This window comes from Strix uralensis, chromosome 1, assembly GCF_047716275.1.
Source record: "Strix uralensis isolate ZFMK-TIS-50842 chromosome 1, bStrUra1, whole genome shotgun sequence".
NCBI lineage: Eukaryota > Metazoa > Chordata > Aves > Strigiformes > Strigidae > Strix > Strix uralensis.
This window is the reverse complement of record NC_133972.1, coordinates 11,221,232-11,246,645: the sequence shown is the minus strand read 5'-3', so window position 1 is coordinate 11,246,645 and position 25,414 is coordinate 11,221,232. Positions and strand designations below refer to the sequence as shown.

Genomic DNA, 25,414 nt, shown 5'->3' with positions numbered 1-25,414 from the left:
ATCATACCGTTTTTCACCAGTGTTTTCTCCTGTTTCTACCTTCTCTCCTACTTTCTCTTTTGATTTCCAGCGAGTACTAAGCTGACTTCCAATGGACTACCCAGAGTGAAACCAGAATATTAACCATAGAAACAGTAGAAAGTGAAAGTTATGAATAAGATTTTTACTTCATCTGCCTTTCAGAATTACTTCATTAGACAAATACTTTGAACTCTATTAAACATTCACTAGTGAGAGTGAACGGTAACTCGGAAATATTGGTATCACATATACATACTGAAATCTGATATATATATACACTCCTATATATATCTATGAAGTATATACTTTTAAATGAATCTTAATGTTAAGAGGAGCTAAGGAGACAAGTAGTATTTTCACAGCTCAAGAGACTTTACAGATGGATGTTAACACCTCTTAGGTTTTGGAACTTCTTAAAGCAACAGCAGAATTCCCTTCTTCCTGCACCCTCAAAAATTTGCTCTGACAACTGTTGTACCTGAAAACATCCAGTTTCTGACAAATCTGGTTTTATTTGTTTAGTCTATATAACATTGTTAAAAATATGTGAATAACGAAAAAAGGACCAAACATTTCAATTTAACCCATACCTATCTACTTTTTGCCTAGCATGACAAGTGAGCAGCTGTACCAATGAAACGAAGACAGTTGTTCTGTGGCAGAAACAGAGCAGATCTATGTGAAATCATTTTGCAGCACGAAAAGCCATCTTTGGAATGATACTTTTAACACAATACAGATCCAGGAACAAATTTCTCTCCATTTTGAATACCAGTCACCATAAAAATGAGCCAGCTATTTCTTACTGCATGATACAACAGTTTGCATTAGTCCTCTTTCCCAAAAGAAAGAATTTTTTCACATGTATTGTAGTAACAGTCTCATTTGCCTGCCTGAACGATGACATAAGGTGGTAACCCCAACAATGTACTATGCTCCAGTTTCCAATTGCTTCCAATTACATACATTACAAACATTTAAAACACGATTAGAAAAATAAATTCCTTACTGCTTCTACACTTTACTGTCTTACTGCTGAAACTTTACATCTTCCTGAAAGTCACATCTATAACAAATTACATTCTTTTGCTGTGAAATGGAAAAATCGAATCTGTGTGTTGGTCAGTAAAATGATCCACAGTGTAAACGCTCCTAATTGTTGTGTGTTAGTATCAAAGCAATCACCAAATCATGCAAGAGGGTCGCTCACCACAGGACTACTTCGAACTGAGCTTGTTCTTGAAGAATAACTGTATTCAGATGGCTAAAGAAAAGTTACGAAGGAAATTTTCACAATTTTCATCTCCAGAAAATGAAGATAGTGAAAGAAGCAAACAACCAAAAGCCTATCACACTTACAGTGCGAGAACTATATGAGCTACGTAATCCATCACCACGCAATGATGCCTGAGAAAGAGGGAATGAAATACCATTTATATTCAGTCTCAGAAAGAATTATGCCACAGTCTTATACGCTCTAATTCTTACACACTGTAATGTACTCTATCTTATCCCATCTATGCATTTTCCAGATAGCATTATACTTTTTGAAAGGACAAGCAATTTTTAAAAATTTCCAGCAGCGTTTCCTCCTGCTATTAGGGATGTCTATTTCCAAATATAAATCTAAGAATTTCCTTGAAAAGTATCAAATCTTAACTATTTTCAGAAGAAAATTAACTATTTCAATTGCACTTTGGTTTCCACTGTTCTGAAGCCTTCAGAAGTTCTAATCCACCCTGGGAACTGAAGCTATGTTGTACACTTACCAGTTTTACTTTGTGCTCACCCATGCAGGTTTTCCTGAAGGAGAATGTTTCAAGGTGCAAGGCTGAAATCTATTTATGCAGTGGATAATAAAAGCAGCTCTGGGCAACGCAATTAAAAAAAAAAACCCCAAAACAGTCTCATGCTGCTTTCTACCTACCGATGAAGAGATCTCTAGTAGAAATTAGAACTATATCTATAGTAGAATTATATGTAATAGTGGTCTTGTTCTCTCACTGGATCTTCTAATGTTTTATATGCACAAAGCCAAAAACATAAATTATCTCCATTTGCAACCAAAGTGCAGAAGAAGACCTCACTACATAAAAATATTACATAAGATACTTGACAATTTTCTACATCGGTTTAGTATGTCTGTAAACGGCAGCATAAGTTGGATTTGAACTACTGTAGCAGCAAAAGGCATAAAATTTCAGGCATGCATGTCACTTTTTAAAGACAACAACTTTTTGTAGAGCTGTACTAGCCATTCTTGTGGCACTTCTAGCTACTTTTCATTTTGTAAAGATGCAGATTAGGTTTTCATCCTATTACATTTTTGTATGATTACTAAATTTAAATATGGCACCTTATTTGAAAATATTTAAAGTGTATTTACCACAGATTTCTGTAAACTCCTGACAATGATTTTTCCCACTGAAATGCTTAAGTAACTTGTTTACATACTTTTTTTAGTATTATACATGCAGTTGTTATTTAGTATGCTTGGATTAACTTGTTCTAACCCCAGTGTTCTTCAACATCATTGTTGTATTCATAAACTTTATGCTTGTCTAAAAAGATCAGTAACACATCAAGTACTAAAATACTTTAAAGAGGCAATTTAACAATGGTAATTGAATGCCTCCACAAAATGACACACACAAGCTGCAGCTTTATTTAAAAATATGAAAAAAATGCACATGTAATACTGTCAAGCCTCATGGCCATACAATACAAATTTAAGGCAACCATGCAAATGGTGCTTACGAACCAAACTGATACTTCTTATCAAACCAGTGTTTACAGAAGGAGACACCTATGAAGAAAAGTACAATTTTATATTTCTGAGGGCCATTCAAACATCTAGAGATGAGTAAGATATTATTTTACATTGTACTAACCCTGTAACTCCTAGTTGTTGCCACTGGATCACTGTATAGAGAAGACGACTGTAGTGTGAAGAATAGAAAAAGTCAAAACCACTTTTTCTGTGTACATTAAGTTTTTTATCTATTGCTCTATATTCCCCTAAAGTTCTAAAGATTGAAATAATAAATTTTACATCTATAATAGACAGGACCTTTAAGAAAAGTGTGGATAAACACTCAAAGAAAACCATTATCTTTGAAATAATAATCTAAACCATTAAAGCAACCTAGTATTTTTATCAGAAGATTTGTAGAAGAGAATGATAAGAAATTAAGTAGTTTTCAAAAGACATGTCAATCTCCTCTAGCTACTTATTTAAACCTGACCATGACAGTAGCTGCAAGTACTGGAAGATACTACACATCTCATGACAGATTTGTATTGATACTACAAAGGATTTATCATTTATATTAGTGTAGAAGAAAGTAGTACATTGGTGCTAAACTTTTAAGACTTCTCGTTGTTTTGTTTTTTTTTTTTTTTTAAATAGGCCTTTGAAAAAGCATTGCAGCTGCTAGTTGTTTTCTTTATATCATACAGCAATCATGAAACAGAAGTTAGATTGAATTTAAAACCCCACATATGCAGAACACAGAGTAACTTGCATGTTATCCACTCATGTTATAAAAGGCAACCCTCAAAAGCAAGAAATACAACTGTAACTGCTATTGGTTGTAATAATTTGCATTATTATAGAAGGAAAGAGAGAAGTTTCCTTCACATAGCATAAGTAAGCAAAGACAAATATATGTATTTTATATACGTTAAAAAATTAATATAGGAAGAGGAGACAGACCCGCGTATGGTAGGAAGAAACTGGTTTACTATATCTAAGGCTGCTATAATTTCTTTGATCATAGTAAATTCCACTCTGTTGGGAGAAAAAAAGAAAAGAGAAAATGAAGGTCGCAGCTGTAGATCTTGTAAATAAAAGTTCCATCTCGACATTGCCCAAACATTCCCAGCTTAGAACTTGTACAGAACGCTGTAAAAATTCACCTTATGGTTGACCCAAAAATCCATGTAACTTCCCCAAAACTATTTATGTGCTCTGCATATCAGCATTATCTCTATTTTTAATGCTATGCCCAAAGTAGTACATAGTTTTGGTTTTTTCTCCCTAATAAATAAGAAAACCCTGAAAAGTTTATCTAAACCCTGACAAGTGTAGCATGAAATACATGAAAAACATATTGGACAAAACTTGTTAATAATTAGTGCAATCATTTGCTTGATCTTTTTTCCCCATTAGATACCATCCTGAATCAGAGCATTTGCGTAGAGAAGGGCATAAATTCCTAAAAATTTAATAGTGGATGGGACGTTTATGTGATCAGCATTAGTGTGTATCCTACCACTGTTGTTCACACCAAACGTGCACGCTGAAAGCCTAGCAATTACACTTCAGTTTGTTTTTTGACACTTTCTACACAAATTACATATATATGCATATGTGAGGAAAAAATTGATATACACATATAAAGAAGGAAGAACTGAGAGATGAAGACATGGCAAAAAGTAGTGGTGTCAGAATGCAGTGCTTCGTATCTCCATAGGCCACAGAAGGCAGAAAGATTCATATTACTCATTTATGTAAGAACTGAGGGATCAGGAAAATAGTACCTCAAAAGCACACAGCGAAATGCTGTAATACAACTAATCATAAGTAAATATAAAAATTATTTCAGCTTTGTCTCAACACAGGCGTCCACTGCTGCTCTGACTCCCCCAAGCTCTGATATAACTGCTAATTCATCAGTGCCAAAACCCCCTGGAAAATTACAGCCAAAATATTTTAATTTCATGGCACCATATTCACCTATGTTACACACTGAACTTTCCAGAATACTTTTTGGAAGATCACAATAATCCACATGTCTTTCTCAACAGTTCACTGGGTTGTCAAGGTTTATGGTAAATTCAGTCTGCTTTACATCTATGTTTAAAATACCTCTAACTGATAGGGGACAAAGTGTAAATAATAGAACACATATCTCCATCCTGAATGAATGAACTTTAATCCAGAGAAGTGCCACTTTTCAGTATTTCTGAGAGCCCTTCCCCAGGCCTCCAACAGAACACAATTTCTGTTCAGTTGATTACATTCATGGGATTCCCCTGCCACGAATACAGTTTCAAACACTCAACTTCAGGTCAGAGTTTGGTCAATACCAGAGGTTTCTTTTTTCCAAATGAAAACATTTATGCATATGTCAGCAAGCTAATGAATTTATCCATAACTGTATCAGTATGTAAACTCCACACAGTTAGTATATTTATAGTAAATATTATAGTAGAAAACTAACCAATAAATCTTTATGGGAATAAGCAGCTTTCTTCTTTGAACTATGAGATTCACTGTAAGTATGACTCTAAGAACAAAATTTAGAAAATTAATACCACTATAGAACAGTACCTTCAATCTTAAAATATAAAGAAGTCAAACATAAGGATTTAAGATTTTTATCACCTACAATGGAAACACCACAGAAAATTCTAACTACATGATTAGAATAGTAGGCCATACTTCTATTGCTGTGTAAAAAAAAAGCGAAACAGTAAGTGAAACTTCAACCAGCCCTATCTCCGTTTAACACAAACTTGGCTTAAGCCAGTGTTCAAATTTCACAATAAAATGTAAAACCAATACATGAAATAAAAAAGCTTAACATTACAGACTATTTTAAACATGATACTGTGTTTGCCTACCTGTAGCTGTTTAAACAAATCCAGCTTTTTAAGCTGCTTACATATTCCTTTTAGTGGTACTTGATGCTTGTCTTTGCATAAGGAGACACACACAAGCCTTACTTGGCATAATACCAATGAGATGCACTCTGTCACTTCATAACAGTAAGAAGGAACTTTTTAAAGTAAAGGTATACAAACCACCTGCTTTTTCTCAAGACTGAAATAATTCTCCATTAGATTAAAGTTTCTATATGGAAATGGAAAATACAAATATATGCATACACATACGCTGGTTTATTTTAAATAAAGTATGTGCTCTAAGTCTAATCTCTACATGTCACTTCACTACAAAGTTTAGAAATAACAGATAAATACTAGAGTACTTACTGTAAGATAGCTGTCTGTAATATGTGACTTCATTATATTTTCTGCCAGAAAAAGTTTATACATGCATTCTGTGGAAAGTGTTAGAATCATACTGCTATTCTAGGTCCAGAAGTGTGATAGTACAAATTTATATACTTTTTAAAATCAGTAATTCAGAGAAGCTAGTGTCATTACACCTTAAAAACAAAACACAAAAGCAGTCTTCACTCAAAGACATGCAAAGTGTTAACATACAGGGACCGAGTATCTTGCAGATCTATCCTTAGCGCTGTCATACTGAAGAAAATGAAATTAAAATCATAAAGTTAAAACAAAGACATGGAAATTTGCTTTTTTTCAAAGAATGACTAAAAAGCCTTAAAAAGAAATTAAAAGAAAACATATTCTACTAATTATGAGAATTTATATGTGAAGGAATGCCATTTATCCAATCTAAGGGGCATTCTGAGTTTAGAACACTTTTTAATAAAAACTTTCTTTTTCCCCCCACAAACAGCATTCTAATTTCTGAAAAGTGAGGTAATTTTGAACAGCAGTAGGTTATGTGAAACATTTCATGTGGTTTTACTAACAGGTTTTTAAATAATTAAGCAGAGTCTCATACGGTAGATTGCATTAAACTGAGACAGTATTCGTTGGGTTATGTCATAAATGGCTCATCCTTGCCCAGGCAAAGGAGCCCAGAGGAGCATTAGTTAGTCCCCCTGTGGAGTGTGAAACCCATCACCACGTCGGGGCTCTCCAGGGCACCCTACAGACAGAGGGAGGTTACTGCCTGCAGGGCACGGAAGACATTATGGGATGCAGGGGAACAGCATCTGGGGATCAGGGGAGGAATCAAAAGTGGGGAAAGGGAGGAAGAAAGGTGTTTTCAGCAGGAACAAGTGGGTGAAAAAGGAGGAACAGGGGGATGAAAGGGCCACCTGGGTGTAAAGAGACTGTTGGTCTACCAGATTTGGCAACTCAACTATACTTATCAAAACAGCTTTGTTAGCTTAGCCAGTGTCCCTATGTTTCTTGTCACTCAGCAAGAGCAAAATTTGGGGAGCTTATACTTTTTTTTTTTAACATGCAAATGTTAGATTTTCAAAACAACCTTGTTTTTTCCAGTTCATTTACAATTCACAGGTATAATTAGCTATTCTGGTATGTAATGCACAATCCAAAATGTTACTTAGTGTCATCCTAAGCCTTCTTCAAACACAAAACAGAAATTGAAGCTGATTTGAGAACATTACACAATTTATTAATAGCATGCTAGAGTATTATCCAGTGTAATTTTCAACATGAAAACTACTGAGAGGATTACAATAATTTCTTCTTGTCTATTGAGACACCTGAAAATTCCTTCTAGACATCAAATTAACACCAAAAATTTCCTGGGTTTAGATTTTATATTTGCTTATAAATTAATATAGGTCTGGTTTAGTTCATATGATTTCATCTTGTATTCATTTTATCTCAAATAATGTTGCTAAAAGTATTACCATACAGGACCCATAGGACACTGTACCAATATTAACCAACTTAACCATTTATTTTAAAAACAGTTTTTATCTTTAATTGTTACCTATCAATAAGCAACCTTGCTATCAGAGAATGGAGACAGATCCCTCAGATAATCATTATCATCACAACACTTAACATATACCTTTATTTAACTATCAACAGTTTAACAGTCTACTAAGAAATATGTAAGTTGCTAAACTAGGAATACCACAAAATATACAGAAATACCTATTTCTGAAAAAGTAAAATTTCTGTTTGTATTCCAGCCTTAACTGTAAGACTAACATCGCAACATAACTGAGAAAAAAAGTTTCCTGCCATAACTTCTAGCAACATTTTTGTACCTATCAAAGTTGATGCACAACCTTTGCCACTTTTTGGGTACAACAGAAGAGAGAGACTGGAGAGACTAATTCTCTTCAAACTTGAAGTTATCTTCAAGACAGAAGGCTTATCACTTAACACTCTCTTTGAGCCCTCAAACTTGCTCTCACAAAGTGTTCGATTACATCGATCATTGCAGCAGTTCAATGAATACTGTTCTTATAAAGAAACATGCTTTCAACAAACTACTGCTTTGGTAAGTAGACACAGAAAACGTTACAGTGTGAACACATCAAAGCATGCTCATTCCAGGCTACACACCACGGCATCTCTCCTTCTGGAGGTACTTGCTCTGCTCCTGTGAGACCCACTGACATCCAAAGAACTCTTCAGAATGAAATTGTAAAAATATATCAATATATAAAATAATTTTAAAAAGGTCTAATGATAACTGTTAATCTTCACTGAAAGGCACATTCCTTAGTCAAGGGTAAATTACTTAATCTCCATCTTAGCATATTTTGTATGTTAAGGCAAAGACAAACCTGTACCAGCTCACAAGTTTATAAATGGTACCAAATAGCATGTTTTACATGCTTTTTCTATAAATCATTTACTGTTTGCAAGTAGTCAACACTACCTGATTTAAATGATTTATTTGGCAAGATGTCTGTGGGATAAATTGCAGAAACAACATGAGAACTTGCAAGATGTTATACAAAATACTTAATCAAAGATCACATTTAAATTGCTGAAACCTCTTAGTAAATGACAATCACTTTTTTTTTTTTTTAAGTTACACAAAGCAACAGATGCTTATTCCACCTTCCAAAATAAACAAAACCAGCCCTTTTAGTAATTTGTCCCTCTCCTGGCCTATATATCCAGATCAATGACATTTGATGATTTCTAGGCAGATCTACTAAAAACAGGAAAATGTTTACAAACCATCAATAAAACCATTCTTTAGCACCGTATATTACCTGTAGAGGATATAGGCCAGCCTATACAATACAACAAATACTTCTATTATAGCAGTCTTTTGGATACCTCGCATCACTCAGGTAAGTCTTTGTCACTAACAAATAATATATCCCCACATTCTCAAAGAAATAAAACCCTGCATCATACCAAATTCTTCTTCAAATTGTATCCTAAAGTACTATGTCTTCCACAAATATTATAGAAACACAATAATATTTAAAGTGCAAGAAAAGACACAACAATGGGCAGACGAGCATCAGTTTGGCATGAAAGCCAAAACGACAAGTCAGTATCACTCATCTTCAGTAAGTGGCACTGAGTCAGCAGTAGTATTTATTTTATTAAATAAAATTTGCCTGTTTGCAGAATTTCTGAGGCAGATAGGGAAAATGGAAAAGAGGGGGGGGGCTTCCCATTAGACTTATCTAAAATAGAATCTTAATACTCTACCATTTGAAGACAAGCCAATTAATTCTTACTAGTTGGCAATATCTGAAGCCTAAGTAAGTACAATTACTCAGCTTTTTAAAAAAGAAATTATATTAGACTGGAATAACAGTAAAAGATGACACTTAAAACTTGTCATTAAATATATGTTATTCCAAATAATTGTTGAACTACATACATTTGCAAACACCTACTTAATTATTTTCATCAATGAAAATATACTATAATATATGTAGAAAAGGGAAAAAAGCATGAGGTGTTTATAGTAAAAACACAGTCAAAGAAAAATGTGACAATAAAGATTCTTTTTAAATGCAAAGATTGAAATACATAAACCTCCTTGTTAACATTGATGGAAATAAAATACCAGATGAACTTTAACACTATATGTGACTTAAAATACTGACTCTAAAACTGCTACTACTTGGAAGACTTAAAGCATCATCTGCTCCCTAAGAAAATGAAACCAAAACACCAACTTTTTTCTTTTTTTTTTTAAAGGCTATGATGGAAAAGGAAAAGTATACAGTTTGAACACAAACCAAATATGAATGTCGACTGGACCGGTGAGAATACCTGGCCCTCTCTGAATCTTCCTGAGAAAGAAGAAATGCAGAATTATTTCATAGGGGGGAAAAAAAAAAAAAAGATGACAAAGTAAAAGCAAGCAGCATGCTGTTAGCACTTTTAATGCTGTGTATTATTTTCAATAATCCATTGTGGCAAGTGAACTCATTCAAGTCAGAAGACCTGTGATTTCACCTGATTTGTGTAAGTATGCCAACACACTACATTAGGAGATGTAAATAAGGGTGGCTTAATATAATTAATAATCTGTGTTCAGTAGTCAATCTTTCTTCTGATTACTGTCTTAATGCAGAAAAAAGTACAGTATTTTTGAAATTAAGAAATGAAAGTAAAAATAAAAAAAATAAGAGCTTTACAAAATTACATTAGTAAGAAATTTTCTATATAATTACCACAGTCAGATTGTGAACATTTTGCAGTTATTTTAGCCCTAATAGAGATGATCATTTTCAGTTTCCTCATACATATTTCAGATTTTCTCCTCTATTATAGGAACAAAGCTTCTTAAGCTAATTGATCAATTATAAATTCTACAGGTAGTTCTCCTCTACAGTGACAGTGAAAATAATAAACTCAACATAAAATTTGGGGGAGGACAACTAGCTAAGGCACCTTAATATCTTTTGTTCTGTTGAAAGATCAGAGAATGTTCATTCTGGCTCACACAAAGGAATATGTCAGAAGCAGCAGAACAAAAATGCAACTAATTTAAAATTAAACATTAAAATGTTTCACAAGCCATAAGCTTCTCAAATTCTCAGTTACATGTTAAGAATAACCTTCATTTTAAACTATCCAATTTGAAGACTACAACAGGGCTCTAAAACTAGGAATCCTTCTTTAAATGACTCACTTCCTACAGTTTTCAATATGTCAAACTATTCTACAGATTGTAAGCCAGTTACCTTTAGAATTAAAAGCTCAGCCTCCAGATCATAGATGGATATCTAAAGTCTAAGCAGTATAAAAGCCAGCTTTATAGTCACATGGTTATTGTCTACATTATCACTGGATACATTCAGTTGTTTAATATTACTTTGTGACTATTCAAGAGGCCTAGTTAATACTCTGCAAGGAAATAATTTCCCAAAGAGGGGGAAAAGAGGTTCATTTCATAATGACATTTTAGTCTTCCTCTCTATAGTGTCTACTTTGAGGTTTAAAATGAACATTTATGCTATATAACTTTTCAACACATTATAGTCAGATCACTGTCAATTTTAATATAGTTTGTGCCTGTGGTTTAAATGGACAAATACCTGTTAATATTTGCAGTTTGCTATTCATTTAAGATTCCTCTTAACTGCAGTATAACACCCCAGCTAATAATATGCTCCTATAATGCAAAACTTCAACTTCTGATACAATTTTCTGTATATCTCTGTAGGTAATTTACTTAGGGTAACAAGTCTCTTCCTGACATACGATCACAAAATAGAAAGCCAGTGTTAAGTGTTCAGCATATTCAGGTCAAAGGATAAAGTACTGTAGTACGTACAGCAAACAGATAGCTGCTGCTGGTAGCTATCAAGCTTGATTTCTAAGAATTTAAGTTTGAAATATGCACTTTATCTAAAACAATCCCAATCCAGGAAAGGAGTGCACATCTGCTCAGATGCTCAAAGTGAGATTCTCACAAATGCAACCTGCCTTCCACAGTTTGGAAAGCCTTGCTCTCCAGCAAAAAAGCATTCAAATGTGCATTCTACCAAGAGATAACAGAAACCTATGTTGTTCTTTATAAGTGACATGAGAACTAACGTACACACAAACGTAAGCTAGGCAAAGAGACAACAAAGTCAGCACGACTTTTGCAAATAAAATTCTAATGGCAGTTCTAGGATTTCTCAACAGACGTGCTGATTAATTGTGACGGTAGTTTTAACTATTTGAAATTATGGTTAGTCTCGGCATGTATTACTGCAGTCTTCTCGATTCAAAAACATTCACACAGTGAACACTTCTCTAAAAACATAAAAAGGAACTCACATTTCCCATGTGCGTTTTTAAGAGGCACATGAAGTTTGTGAAAGGAACTCTCTAAAGAAACACTGCACTAAATTGATATAAATTGAACAGCAGCTTTCTCAGATTGTAACTCAACTATCTCTACTCCTTCCTACTTAGTAGATTTAATCTAAATAAATGAACAAATATTTTATCATTATTAATTGAAAACAAGGGGCAAGGGGTAAAAGGATGCAAGTGATTCATGGGGTGGTTTTTTGGGTTTGGGTTTTTTTTTTAATCTTTTGTTTGGTTGGGTTTTTTTTAAATCTTTTACAATTAGTTTTTGTAAGTCATACAAGTGACTTAATCATCAGGGAAAAAGCTAGCGTTTATTACATTTCTCAAACAGGAAACAAATAAATGCAGGTCTGCTAAGAAAAAAAAAAGTAAAAAACCCAAACTCCAGAAGTTAACTTAAATAAATACATTTACTACTGAAAAGATGTTTACCTAGACTGAAATGAATTTAATTTTATTTTAAATAGGTTTGTGACTTAAGCCAGCACATGGTGGAAACAAAACCATTTCATTTTAAGAAAAGCATTGCATTTCATAGTTTGTCTTTTGCCACTATAAAGTACCCTGCATATATGGATGTGGATATAGTTTATATGTAATTGTTTTCAGTAATAAAACACTTTGAAATGACACACAGCAAACCATTAGTAAATTACTTCCTCCAAATCCTGTGTTAGTTCTCTGAGAGGCAAAAACATGCACAACAGGCGGTTTTAGCCTACCATCCATTTCTGGATATGAGCCCATTTTCTATCATATGAATGCTGAGAAAACTACAGAATGTAAAAACAAAAACAAACCATTTACAATATAGGTTAGTCATCACCCAAGACTGATCAAAAAATCAAAAATTTGGAAAAAAATCTAAGTTAATCGCCATGTCATCTTCAGTATGAGACACCTACAGCAGTTAGAAAACTGAAATTATGGAATAATAATAACCATATAAAATTGAGGCAAAAACATTTTGTAAATTGCACTTACTACCACAGCCAAAACCCCCAAATATCAGCATTTACATGGATTTGAATGTAATCATGATAAATAATAAATTCTCCATCTTTTGCATGCTATGTCAAAACCTGAATCAAATGCAATAACCATGAAATAAACAGACTACTGAAAATCTGGTTCCTAAGGTTTTTTGCTCAAGAAATGCAAACATTTTTTAGGAGAAATGTGTGGAGCAACACACAACCGTATGTGTCAGTATTATCCCAATTCTATTAATTTTTTAAAAAATAAAGGTCCTGACAATAGCTATTTATTGTGAATAGAATACTTCCGGTATAATCCATATGGGAAGAAATTGACTGAAAACTGCATATCCAAAGTATCCAGCTACTGAGTATATTATAAATACATTAAAAGCAGAGCAAAATAATTCTTCTTTTTCATAGTTGTTTATCCTATACATTAGGCAGTGTACACTTTGGATACAGTCATGTTTATTATTTATGCTGTGCTGCCAGTTATCCATATTTGCATGGACTTTTTGCACAGCAACAACAGGCAGAGAATCTGCCACGTGTTAAGTGATTGCTCTTATAAAAGCACAAAAGTCACCAGCTGACTCAGCCACAAATCTAGTAATTCAAATCCAGGCAATATTAAACTTCACTTTAGAAGTTGAAAACTCTTCCCCTCTATGCAAAATTATTTATACGAGCCTGAGTTCTGGACAGTGTCGTTATGTTCTCTCTTCTGCTCATTTAAAATTAAATAAGCAATAATAAGAAAGCCTCAGCCCTTTAAATATCTAAACATTTAGATTAATCGTTGTCCAACTTTGATTGCCAGCATTGGATTTACTGCATTTGTTAAAGGTAAAACATCCAAACATTTGATTTTGCCTGTAAAGCTAAAATTTAAAATCACATTGAAAATGTTTTATTTTTAATTTGAAAGCAAGAGTACTAATAGCCTATTTCGTATAGTAGATTTTTTTTTTCCACAATATGAGTGTAACTATTAAGGAAGTTCAAAATTAATGTTCAGACTAATATTTTGTGAGGTGCTACCCACAGGTAAATACAAAACAAGTTATCCTTTTAGATATACAACCTAAGGGGAAAGAGGAGTGTATGGAGGAAGAGAGAGAAGCTAACAGTTGCCTGATGCTGAAAATACCAGCATGCACCTGAATTACACCAAAGTACAAAATCTGATGCAAGTACAGAAATAAAATACATTAAGAACGTTAGTAAAGGTTTGCAATAATTCCTGATAATTTACACTACCTCTTTTTGCTGTCGCTCCAGCTCTCTCATACGTATATCTCTTGCTTCTGCTCGAGCTGCCCGTTTGGCTGCAAGCCTGGCTTCTGCCTACAAGCAAATTGAAAACACTGGAAGTTAAAAACCACATTTTTTGTATAATGGTTTGAATAGAATACTCAATATAATAATCTCTTCACAAAAACACATTAAGATTCTAACATCACAATACATCAATAGTAAAGAAATCAAAGTTCTCAGAATGATGTTTCAGAAAGGATATATACCTAACTCTTTACAGATATCATTACTAGTCAAAAGAATTACATGTTGGTAAAAGAACTGAGTTCAGAAATATTACTATCACTAAATCTAAAAATTCTTGTCTTGCTGACTTTAACAGGACTTTGCCTATGAATAGTATTTAAACAGGCATGTATGCAGCTGCAGAATCTTTGACCACAGAAAGACATTAAAACAAAAGAAAGAATCTAAACAAAGATACTAAACCACTACTGTTCATGTTGTATTTAAAGGCTCTGCTATCATTTGGAATTATTTCAAAGAGCAAACATCTCTTAGAAGTTGAATTACTTCAAACAGAAATCAAACTCAAATCAATTATTGGACAAAACATAGGAAAGAAACTGCAGGTTACAGTTCCTGAAGAGCTAACTCAAACATTTACCATCACCAAAAAGGGACCTTCCTAGCTTTCCATTCAAGCCCTTAGACTCCCGACACCTTCCTCGGACACAGCTCCGGCAATCAGGACCTGCTCAAGCCAATATAACTAACTACCATAGCAGAAAGTTCACAACAAAAAGTAATTCTCCGAGTTTTCTGCTGTGGCTTGTACAAGATCTTATCAACACCAGACACAGCAAAAGGGACAGGCAGGACAAACACTAGCAAGACCTTCCCCTTTTCAGTGGCAAAAAGCTGTTACATCCATAATGCTTGTGAAACCTGGTTCTTGCCAGATACAACTATGTATTTTCTCCACTTTCTATCCAGCCTCAACCAAAACAGAAACACACCATCTTTCAGACCTGAAATGCTACCTCAGATTTAATCAGTTAATTACATGAGGTAATAATTTTTGACGTAAAGCTAATAGTTGAGGAAAACACAAACTCAATTTTTTCATGTTTGAATGAGTTGATGAAAATTTTCTCTTAAATTTTTGAAATATTAAACCACTGAAGACAGATTTTCCACCAAAAATTCCAGTTGTCTATCTAATGTTAATTAAAAATTTATGAGAAACACCAGCAGCCAAAAATTCATAACTCCCAACACCCAAAACATTTAATCTTATAGAACTTCTTAAAAATGTAAAATTCAATGGGCTTTTGCCTTTGGTTAAGATAGGGTATTTTTCTGCTTTTGCCACTATCACAGCATAGGTTTATGTAAAACATTAGAAACCTGTAAAATTCATGACAATTGAAAATAACTATCTTTTACGGCGCTTCAGGAAAAAGCAAAGGGTATTTAACTCAGAGTTTAACTTTAAATAATGATTAAACTACAGGTACAAAAATATCTATCAAATAATGACAAGAAAGACAAACACGTTACAGCTTTGTTACTTAAAATAGTTTGTCTTAAATTCAAATGACTCATTGACTGTTTTTCTGTATTTTACATACTCAGATGAAATGATTCCAAGTCTGTGTCAGCACTCTCGACTGCCACGATGTAATCGTTTTTCAGAGCAGCATAAAGCTATTTTTCTTCCTACCTGATGACAGCACACAAGAAAAGCAAGGGAATTCCCATGCAACAGGAAGTCTTTTCTCGCTTGCAGCCCTACTCTGTAATTGTCTGTAATCGCAGCTCTGCAGCATATAAACTTTCACATAGATACATACGCAGCCCAGGACGAGAAAGGACTCAAACAGCTGATATGTCTGGGTTCAGCTCTGTCTATAGATCAGCAGATGTATGCATCTAGCCTTTAGATTTTGGCAACACTTTATTGTTAAAGAAAGAAAGTTCATTCTTTTACTGGTTCGCACTAAAAAGCAATTCACATTTCACCATTCTCTCCTACAGCCAGAGACCTAACTTTCACATTCCTGCAGTACAGGGGAAACTCCATTTCCTCCAATTACTAAACCCTTGATAAAACACAGGAAAATTCTACAAACATTTGTCATCAAATGGGTGCCTGAAATTGAAGGAAAAAAACCCTTATCTTTTCAGAAAAAAAATTTTAGCAAAAAATGGTTTGATATTACATTAATTATTAATCTGAGCAACTAGATTCCTCTAAAAAGTACACCATTTCAAAAAGACAGAGAAGTTGGCAAGTTAACTGAAAGTGTGGTTCTCAGGCTTCCTTCACCAAGCCTCAGAGCAAGAGACAAATCACATTACTATCTGACAGGCCATCATACCATATCATTCTTTATTTTCAGCAGAATAAAGAATGTCTGCTCAGAGAGCAGACCTCATGTTATTAATAGAGCACTCATACAAATCTTGGTAACTACGTAATCAAAATTCAAGATTAACATAAATGAAGAAATAACCATAATTCAAAAGGACATTGTTTTCTTCCTGGGTGCTGCTGTTCACTCTGCTGTGTTACTGAAGGAAGCCTATGAAAGTTGTGAAACAGATTTCCTCCAACAAACTCTTCACAAACTAAATTCTTCAGCTATGTTGAAATAAAGTCTTTAAATATCTGCTAAGGGAAATACAGTGCCACAACAGCTTTGGATAAAGAACCAAATTGAAAAGATGAAGCTGTTCGGACTATAGAAGCAGCATAGAAAATCTAGACTACTTATTTAAAAAAAAAAAACAAAAAACCAAAAAAAACCAACAACAAAAGCACAGACAGTCACGTTATAATGCTTTTCTAATTAAATTAATACTGGAATTGAAGAGCATTCCAAATACGAGCATGGAATAGTGATGTAGGAGCTTGGGATTCAGTCCAGGTTACTTTCTACAGCTTTCATTAAACAAATTCCACTCTTAGAAAACCTCAGATTGGCTACTACAGTCTTGATTTCAGTTTCATTGTTCATTGCTCTCTATACAGTCTTTAGACTAGACACATAAATATATTTACAGTAAAGATATATTACAATACCATATAGTTAGAAGTACAGCTTCTTAAGAAGTGATATAATGTACCAAATTTGTATTTTCCTGAAGTAAAAATTAAACTGTGGATTGCCCAAGATCTAGCAAATCTGATACTTTATTTTAAAAGTTTCTAAAGGGAACTTCCAATTTCTAAAAAGAAATGTGATAGCTAAATTTTCTTGAACACTTCATCTGCAAATAGATAGCTAAATTTTCTTGAACGCTTCAACTGCAAATAAGATAGGAGGTATCCAAACTTGTTAGAGCCTTACCAGTACACTTACACTGGTGGCTAAAATGGAAAGAAATGGTTTGGTTATATATTCTGGAGGGCAAATAGGAGCCATTAGGTATAGATACAACAATTTTGCATGGAATTCACTCAGGGAAGTGATCAAGAAAGGAAACAGAAGACTACAATCTTTGTAACAAAAGAGATTGGGTGGAAAGAAACACATGGAAGAGGCCCTCAAGACTTTGTTTGGATAGGAAAAAAGGACCAATTAATAAAGGATTAATTAATAACTAAATCTGTGATTTTTTTTTTAATATGAACACACATACTATTCCTTATCTTCTACCTCCTACCCTAAGGAAAATATGGGATTTTTAAACCAAATGCCATATCTGCATTTTTTTGGGTATTAGCTCTGCTCTGAGTAACAAACCCATCTGTTTGCCACTGAGTTCTGGAATTCTTCATTTCAAAATAGGTACCAAAAAGCATTACATGCAACAGAAAAGAAGTAATGTTTCCTTGCACCTGCAGAAACAGCATTTCATTCTAGAAGAATATGATGATTCCGGCTGTTTTCAAGCAGTTAAGCTACTACCTTGAAGCAGTACTCACTTTGATTAGGTTATTTTATTGCATATGTTTAGTGAACATAGGGGTAACAAGAGAATGTTCTCCTTCGATTACAGGTGACAAGGTCAGTTTCCTCATTTTCACCTAAAAAACAATTACTAAAACTACTTAGGGTCATTTAGAACACCATCTCTGCTTACTCCATTTTTTCAATTTTTTTTTAATACATATTCTACCACAATCTTCTGAAAACCTTTCAAACCAACTTCCAAGGATAACATCTAGTTCTTCAGTTAAACCCAAGATATTTTTGGCAAAAAAGAAAGGAGAAAGGGAAAATGATCAGATTTTTATTTGAATGCCTTTGTGAAGATTGAGTCTGGAATCTCTCCTTTCTGATGCATTTTTTCTTAGTCTCTTCACAGCCATGATCAAGTTCTTCACCAAGGTAAGAATCATACTAGTACACTGAATTGATATGGTAGAAGCTTCCGTCCGTGCTGGCAAGGAGAAGCATAACATCTGTCTCCACAGTGCAGACAGGCATCTTTCTCCTTCCCTGTGCTTGCAAGAAGGAATTCACTAGAAAGCAATAGTATTTTATTTTTCATGTTGTAGAGAAGGCGATTCATTATCACAGATTCAGCGTAAAAGCTTCATAAGGATAAAATATAGCCTACACTACAATATGTTATTCACTTCTGAAAAAATACAAATGCTTTCCATTGAAAAATCAGAATTCTGTCATCATGGGCTACAATACATGTAACTCATTCCTCTGTGAAGGGATACACAGCATTTACAGTCCCGCAGGTTCCAAGGCAGGAGGCCCATGCCAGGAAGGTTTTCCATCTTCCACCAGGTGCCCTGCCACAGTACCTGGCTGCCCTTCTGCCACCGGGCGTTGGACAGAACAGCGGGAAGGACATTCTGCCAGCTCCAGCAAAGCATCAGGATGAGCATGTTAACAGCGTTCACCCTATTCCTTAATACGCTACTACACACTGCAATATAAAGTTTATTTCATGACTTAAGTGAACATGCATTATTTCTCTCTTCTGCTGCTCATTTTCTTCTGTATTCTCATTTCCACACTTTTCAGACTCCACATCTCCTTACTGTCTCATGGACTCAAAGCAACACCATCGTTCCTGTGCCAAATGTGTTTCTTATGCCTCCTCAGAAATATCTTCCTTCCACTTATTTCTGATGTGCCTACTCTTTCTCTAGTTGCCTACAAAGCAAAGAATATAAACAACGAAGTCTTAAGGTTTACATGACTTAAAGGTTTAGGATCATTTATTTCTGATGTCTCTTATTCTTTTTCCATTTATTATACAGATCCATATGTAGATTAGAAAAATCTCTAGAATACCTTATCTCCTATAAAATATCTGTAACCACTATTAAAAGCAACAGCAAGCAAAATTCTGAATTATTACTGAAAGTAGAAATAGCTGATTTAAATGGTCTCTTAATAAAACATAAATTCAAAAATCATCAAGCATCTCCAGTCTCTGTGTCAGGGTGTTCTTTGGGGTTTTGTTTGTTTTCTTAAGAAAAGCTGAAGCTGTATGAAGAGAGAAACATGTACTGAACTTTGAATAAATTCAATACGACAGACTATGTTAACTCTTTTTAAATTCATGATATAGCCTTCATGCATTTTAAAATATTGAACTTTTGGCTTTTTCTACCCTGGCAATTAAGTAACATGACATTTTTAACCAAAGTAAGAACAACTGCACTCTACACAGCGAATTGTAAGTTCACACAAATCTTTATTCTCTCTCATGAGAAAACACCTCATAAAGAGTTTCCAGGCTCCTGCTATTCAATGAAAACAGAACCGTGAGAACAGTTCCTGAAAAAATACGAAAAAGATGCTACATGGAGGAAGTGAATCGTGATGCAATTGTTGTCCACAAGTTCTAGTTCTTTGTCATCTAGAGTTATTTAGCTCTGAAGAATGGAAGGGTTGCTGATGCAAGCATGAAAAGAAAGGATATAAAAGGTAAATCCCTATTCAAACTGCTGTTTATCAGGTTGAGGCTGGTGAGGTGACAAAAGTCAGACTCTTCTCACTTTCTGGCACGATGTTCATTGTATTTGAGCTTGAACTGAAGTCAATGTAAGAACGCAGAAGTGACTGAAACTTCTGCTCTTGCACGTAGGGCTGGTCTTGGAGAAAGAGGCCTCAAGTAATCATTAACAGATGCCTGGTGATGACAGGTTACTGCTGGACATTTAAAATGAACACAACTTGTCTGTAAATTACAAAGACAAGTGAAGCAGTGATGCAGTTGTCAGCTGAAGATACTCTGTCCACAAAACAGCTTTATAAGCAGAGACTCTCCACAACAATACCATAGGGAAAACAGATCTCGAGATCCTATCAGCAGTATCCAGCACAGACTGCGAACATAACCTTGAGAATATGAACTTCAGTTTTTGTTTATTTAGTTCTTTGTTCAACAAAAAGGATTCCCACATAAGAATCTTATCTTGACAGGAGCCTGAAGTCACACTAGACAATCCCTATCTGTTGTTTGGAAAGGCAGAACTTTCCACAAGAGAGAAGAAACTGTCTTCCACACCAGCTGGCTTGTATTCTTTGTCAATTTGAGAAAGCTAACAGCTTCAGCATCCATTACAACAGCTAGAGAAGGAATCAGAAGGTGGTATAAAGAAACTCCTCATTTTCAGGAGATAGGCATTTATTTTTATTTTTTTTAATAGAGATAAGTTGACTTCAAATTAACATTGCTATAATCTGAAGACACTTGCTAACACTCCAATGTCATTGGATGCATTTATACTCAAGAGTTCCTTTTCTCCTTGCAGGGAACACCTGGACAATATACCTACACCTGTTCCCACAGCTTTTGAAACAAACATGATGAACTGGTAATCCTCTCTGTGCTACCAAGGTAAGACTTCCAAACTGACCAGCTGCAACTAATATCACTTAAGATACTGAATAATATGGCAAGTGCATTGCTTCCAGAGAACAATGCATAGATCCCTGTCCCTGGGTATGTATATCACCTTTACTCTTCCTCAGTTTCCATGAGCACTGGGAATTCAGTGCCAGGAAGGATAACACACAAACAGAATACAAAGCAGGTCTCAAAGAAAGAGGTCTGGTAACTCTGAAGTTCTTGGAATAAGACAGTAATTCACTCCAATGTTGATGTTTTAGCATACCTGTGCATACCTGTGCCTTGGTTAGTGCAGAGGCATTGCAGATGAATTTGTCTCAATGCAAACTTCCAGAGCAAGGAAAAGATATGAAAGAACTCTCTACATAACAGTGCTAGTGCTACAAGAAGTGAAGGGGAGGAGACACAACCAAGAGAGGAAAAGCTTTCCTGTGCAGAGGAAAGATGGAGAAAATTAAAGAAACCTCATAAGGAGGAAGTAGTTTGACTAAGCCCCTCAGATCCTATGATAGTGCCCTTGTATTCCATTAAATGTTGTCATGTAAGATGACACATCAGATTCAACCAGTGCATAAAAATTACTATATAGCAAAGAATTTATTGGATCAGTACCAAAGAATTCTTTACAAAAGATTTCCTATAAAGCAGATGTTTGTTGGTACCAAAAGGAAGATACCACCTTTTTTTTTTTCCCACACATCCCATAGAACAAGGAAAACTCAATTTTGTCAAAGTAGAGTGGTGAGAAAGAGTAAGATTAGTGCTTTCTGAAATCTGAACTTTTGGAGGAAAAACACCTGAAACTTCATATACTACCCTAGAAGTCTTTGCTAGTATTACAAACTCTGATAATTCCTAGTGCCGTTTTGTGACTGCTCTAAATCCCAGAGCACGTCTATGCAGTTTTTCCATGCAGATCTTCCGGAGTGCCAGCCTTTTGTTTCAGCATATTCTGTTTACCATCTCTTGATACCTAGAACACCTCTTAGGAACATTTTCCTCAAGACATCTGACTTCTGAATTACAGGACTCAACTGTTCTAAGTAACATCTGCTAAAAAGGTAATTTCAGAAGAGGAAGTTGAAGAACAAAACACCCTTTGACAATAAAAAGATAAGAAGCCATGTTGCTGAGATAACGGCCTCAGAACAGCAAAGCACATCTACTCTATATATTCATGCACGGAGAACTGGCATGCCTTATGTCAGCATGGTAACGGAAAACTTTCCCCAGTCTCAAATAAGGCATATTATGACACAGTAAAATCAGATGCTGGAGACAGAACTTAGTTTTGTTAACTAGCCTCTGCTGTTATATCCTAAGAAATGCATTCTGTTCCTTTAAAGTAAAAGTTTTCTTTAGAATAAGTTGGCTGACACTATGAATTACAGCTGCCAATTCAATGACAACAGCTGCTGTCTGACACGGGATCTAAAGGCCAGCTTCTCCTACAGACCAAGGGATTAACAACCTGACAGTAGTACATATTGTGATAACACAATATTCATGACGACAGACAACTTTTCACACCATTTTAAAATTGGATAACAATTTTAAGACTCTTAAAGTGAAACCTAGATATGGCAACACAAAAGATGAAATGGTGCTATGCACGGCCTCAAAAAGTGTATGTAAAGGTGCAAACTATTTTATTCTGAAATACATTGAATTCTCTTCTCCCTAACAAGCCATGAAAGGGGACCCTCAAAATACAGAAAAATGCCAGAATATTAGAAAGGGAAAAAATAATTCTAATAAGAAAATCAGAAGTAACATTTAAAACAATTATTTCAAATAGGTTTTAAGAATTATTAACAGACATAAAACAGTTAAAACCATATGAAATGCCTACCCTGTAAACGATATGCTGATCAGCATAAAAATTTTAGTTATCTTCAGCAGATTTAGATTAATATCAGAATACTCAATAAGTTTTATGAGCTTTTCAGCAAGTTGCTTTCCAGTTCATTTTTGACAGAGGAGAAAGAAAGACTTAATATACATTAATCCCTGGAATAGACATATTCAACTGTTATCTCTGTGAGATAATACCTCTAGCTGCAAGACATAGTATTAGTTTAATTTTGCATTAACAGGGAAAAACACCCCTTTGTTTTTGTTTAATTTATGCTCATGCTCAAATTTTAATTGAAGGGGTTAGAACAAAGCACCACAGTATTTTTAAGTAAGATAGTACTTATTATACCTTTTTCCCTAGGCTAAGTTGCAAGCTGATGTTACTGTACTGGAACCACACATAGAATACTTGAACGAAATTTAAAGCCAGATCCCTTCTCCTTTGTTAACTGCTTTCCCCAAAAATGGGAGATGGAACTTCATGAGTGGGACAGTACATGACCCAGAGCCCCACAAAGAATATATCTGGTAGGGCAAGAACTTCCATTAGATTTGGTGTGAACACAGCTTTCTGGAAAGTTACCAACTAAATTTATTATTATTTTTTTTTTTCTGTCAGAGCATTTCCTTTGCCTACAGTCTACTACAGCTACACATGAAATGCATACAGAAGCTGCATCTTCAAAGACTTATCACCTACCTATTTTGTCTTACATACACATATATATACACTATACACACATGTATAGACAACAGTTTACATTACAAGGCTAATTAGAATCTGCATTTTGCACTCATGTCAACTAGGGCGAGCAGCTTTGTAGCTCAAAGCTTCTCTATCCACTTGTATACAAACAGTACTAAGGCTTTTGTTTCCAAGTCACAGCATTTCCTCCCAGAAAAACTCAAGTCCAAATAGACGCCTGCAAGACTCCAAATTCCAGCTGCCTCCTTCCTATATCCGGAGGGACAAAATTCCCCATTGTATTTACTTCTTGTTAACTGCATTTCTGGCTGGTTACCTCCAGCTCTCTATTTTTCAGGTGATGACTCTGTAAAAAAATCCTGGTATAGTGGCTTATTTTGACAGAAATATTGGACTATTACTTATCCAACACTAATACACTATACTTACCATCTTAAGAATACTACGTACTGCAATGAGATAAATGTTGAATTTTTTAGTTTTAGACCTGAGATGGCAACTGGACTTCTCATTTATCTTTAGCTAAGCTATTATCTGTAGAAATAGCTGCTAAGCTTAAGTGTGATCCTGTGAAGCTACACTCATCATACAATCAATATCTCATTGTGACATTTCAGTATATGTGATTTTTTTGATCAAAAATACTCTTACTTTGTATTAATTGTCATATTTTTGGCTAATTACATTTTTTAATGCACAGCTTAAAAAAAAATTAACTTTTCCTGGATAATGAGCTTGCTTTCATACCTACTTCTGAATTTAAGACAATTTGAAATTAACAAACCTCTCTGGCAACGTTACTCAGAGCTTCATCTTCTGCAGAAAACCTGTCTTTCACCGGAGTTCTCTTCCGTCCTGATCCAGGAGTTCCCATTTTTATTCTCTGGTTCTGTATTTGCAAAAACACACAGGAAAAAGCTCAGTTTTCAGATCTGAAATTAAAAACAAACAATCCACACCCCAAATGTAGTAAGTTCTCCAATTCTTTAGCTATATAATTTTCAAGAAACCTACATGTCATTGGCACGAATTTATCCAGCGGTTCTATTTCTGTTCACAACTGTGAACTGCTCCTAGCTCAACGACAACTCCTATGTAACCTGTCACTTTTCACAGCTCCTAAAACTAAGAATCCATTTAACTTTATGGACATGAAGAAAACCTATAGGCAACAATGGGGTCAAGAATTAAACTTACATGATCATTAGAGCTCTCTCAAAACCAGAAAAGATTGACCAGCAGACAACCTTTCAAAGCATCCAAGAAGGTAGATAGGGTTTACCTACATTTTAATGCAGCTGTTCTCATTCAGCTGCAACTGAACAAGAAGCACAATCTTCTAATAAAGCAGAAGTTTTACTATAGAAGTAAAGACATTTCTAGGCCAACACTCTTTTGCCTAACAATATTCCTAATTTGGGAAATGAAGAGAGAAACATACTAGCATCATACACCCAAAATAATGCATAAAATACCCTCCTTAGTCTTCTTCCAGAAACCTCTGTTATCAATTGCAAAAATATAAATATCACCACCAAACCAAAACATAGCACACACAGCCACAGACAGCAAAACATTACTCAAAAAAATAAACTAAATTCGTTTTTTTTTTCTAATATCCTAAAGAAACCCTACCTCCAGACATCGAGGTCCTTCCAAATGTCAGATCAGAATTTGGTGGTAGTCCAGCTATTTGATATAAACAACAAAAGTGTCCCCCATAGGGCTTGGGAAGACACCTTTTTTAGAACAAAATTTTCTTCATGAGAGTAGAAAAGGTCTAGAAGGGAACTACTATTGACTATCCTTTTGAAACTGAACTGGTGCAAGAACTATCTTTCATACTGGATCTAACCAGCAAACATTTAACAATTCCTTACAA

At 34.7% G+C, this 25,414-nt stretch overlaps 1 protein-coding gene across 16 annotated transcripts in view; it reads right to left on the bottom strand.

Moving 5' to 3' along the window:
• LRRFIP2 (LRR binding FLII interacting protein 2) overlaps positions 1-25,414 on the bottom strand; it is a 59,699-nt gene that overhangs the window by 24,939 nt on the left and 9,346 nt on the right. For 7 of the 16 annotated variants that reach the window (XM_074883769.1, XM_074884027.1, XM_074884453.1 and 4 more), the window contains exons 2-13: positions 24,317-24,421; positions 14,139-14,225; positions 12,621-12,671; positions 9,825-9,878; positions 8,173-8,238; positions 6,253-6,294; positions 5,247-5,312; positions 3,737-3,811; positions 2,913-2,960; positions 2,783-2,827; positions 1,381-1,428; positions 1,232-1,285 (exon numbers count right to left, since the gene is read on the bottom strand). In XM_074883769.1, the coding sequence (XP_074739870.1) occupies positions 1,232-1,285; positions 1,381-1,428; positions 2,783-2,827; positions 2,913-2,960; positions 3,737-3,811; positions 5,247-5,312; positions 6,253-6,294; positions 8,173-8,238; positions 9,825-9,878; positions 12,621-12,671; positions 14,139-14,225; positions 24,317-24,406 (726 nt within the window). In that variant the 5' untranslated portion in view covers positions 24,407-24,421. The remainder of the gene's footprint in view (positions 1-1,231; positions 1,286-1,380; positions 1,429-2,782; positions 2,828-2,912; positions 2,961-3,736; positions 3,812-5,246; positions 5,313-6,252; positions 6,295-8,172; positions 8,239-9,824; positions 9,879-12,620; positions 12,672-14,138; positions 14,226-24,316; positions 24,422-25,414) is intronic. The other 9 variants (XM_074884618.1, XM_074884760.1, XM_074884920.1 and 6 more) reach the window with 3 other exon arrangements.